General features: G+C 52.2%; 1 protein-coding gene across 1 annotated transcript in view; it reads right to left on the reverse strand.

Annotated features, from left to right (window-relative positions):
• Nucleotides 1-1778, reverse strand: part of LOC103800265 (transforming protein p54/c-ets-1-like) — a gene marked incomplete at its 5' end in the record, with an annotated part of 21587 nt that overhangs the window by 12432 nt on the left and 7377 nt on the right. Inside the window, 1 exon segment of the mRNA XM_009072638.1 lies at nucleotides 1745-1778. This exon segment is cut by the window's right edge and continues 16 nt beyond it. Within this exon segment, the coding sequence (XP_009070886.1) occupies nucleotides 1745-1778 (34 nt within the window).

Genomic DNA, 1778 nt, shown 5'->3' on the forward strand with positions numbered 1-1778 from the left:
TGGGCCAAGGGATTATCTTCCCAGCTCCAAATGGGCTTTGAAATGAGGTGAGGGAAAATGTTACACAGCACCAAGCACTTGGAATTGTGCTCTGGCATTGCATTAACCCAAGTCTCTCCTTCCTGGTGGCCCCAGGCCAAGGACAGCCTTTGGGGTGCTAATATTCCTTGGAAAAAACACAGGGTCCAGGGGCTGACTTCAGCTCCTTGTGGCTCTGTGGGGGTAGTTCTTTCCCACTCTCTGCCATGAGCTCCAGTAAATGTGGAGGGAAACATTCAGCTTGGAAAATAAAGCTCTTGGTTTTGCCAGTGCTTCCATGTCTCAGTTTCCCCAGCTGTAAAAATGCATCCAATGCTCCTGTCTAGGCACTGAGCACCCAAAGCACTGCCATGGGCTGTAGTGAAAGGGATTGACAGGAGAAAATAGGGATAAATACTGCAAGTTGTGCTCACTTTGTCTTTTTTCTCAGGAACTTCAATTTCCATGCACAGTGGCCCCAGGCCATGGTCTCTCCTACCCCTCCTGCTTCTCCCCACCACATCCCTCTGCCAAAATCCATTGAGGAACAGCAGAGGAGACTTTTAGTTGGTACAGACTTGGTGGAAAGAGCAGCTAGGCTTGAGCTTTCCTTCTAACTAAAGCTATAGCAACAAACCACTTCCTTTTTTACACTCCTAAAATTATCTCCCCACCTCTCCTCCCCTCTGCACCTCTCCCCACCCTACAAGAGCCTAGATATGGGCCCTGAGCTGAGCTGTGCGTGGGAGGAGATTTCAGGGACAGTCTCACCTCAGGATCTGCTCTCAACCTGTTGGTGATCTTTATCTGCACAAACTATTTCCACCAGCTGCTGGGGCAGGAGAGAGCAGTATGTGCAGAGCAAGGGGAGTTGGCAGGAGGCTGCCCTGAGTTTTACTTAGAGCACAAGGAAAAGACATGGCCCAGAAGGGCTGGAAAGGATTAGCTCACTTTTAGCTGGAAGTCCCATCCCACTAAGTTCCTCTCCGTGGAGGTGCCAGATTGCTGGAGGGATGTCATGGAACAAACCAGAGTTTCCATGGCCTATCACCTTCTCATCTCTTCCAGAGCAGGGAATGGAAAATGTTTGGGATTGCTTTGGCAGCATCCCAGCCCTGCCTCACACCAAGGTACAGAGCACAAGCTTTTGGCTTCCTCCATGCCAAGAGGGGAGCAGATCAGTTCACATCATACACAGCAAGGCTGGAGATGCAGCAGCTCCAGGCCAAGGTGGGACCACAAGTGGCCAACACATCACACGGCAGTGTCAGAGGGGGAAATGTGGCTCTCTATCTCATGTCTCAGCAGTCAAACCTGACACCAGCTCCTACCAGCCCCAGGAGGTGTGAATGAAACACAAGGCATTGAACACCCTGAGCTCAGCCAGGTCTCACATGCTCCAAGATGTGTGGGATGTCCATGCTCAAAGTGTCCTCAGGTGTGCCCATATGCATATGCACCCTAAACCCATCACTCCCAGCCCACTGAACCAGAGGCTGGGCCAGGTCCAGGAGGTGTGAGATGGCCACACTCAAAGGAGACACTGTGTGCTCTCAGGTGTGCCCACATGGATGTGACTGAGCCCAGAGACACTCCAACCCCCTCACTCCCAACCCATTGAACCAGATGTTGAGCAACCCAGAGATCCTGGAGGCTCTTCCCTCCACTGATGGAGAGGCTCAACCCAAGGTGCTGAGCAGAGAGGAAGTTCCCTGAGGAGCATGACCCCTACCTGTGTAACCAGCCAGGGCAGCAGCAGG

The sequence above is a fragment of the Acanthisitta chloris genome, unplaced genomic scaffold (genome assembly GCF_000695815.1).
Source record: "Acanthisitta chloris isolate BGI_N310 unplaced genomic scaffold, ASM69581v1 scaffold12264, whole genome shotgun sequence".
In the NCBI taxonomy this organism is placed as follows: domain Eukaryota; kingdom Metazoa; phylum Chordata; class Aves; order Passeriformes; family Acanthisittidae; genus Acanthisitta; species Acanthisitta chloris.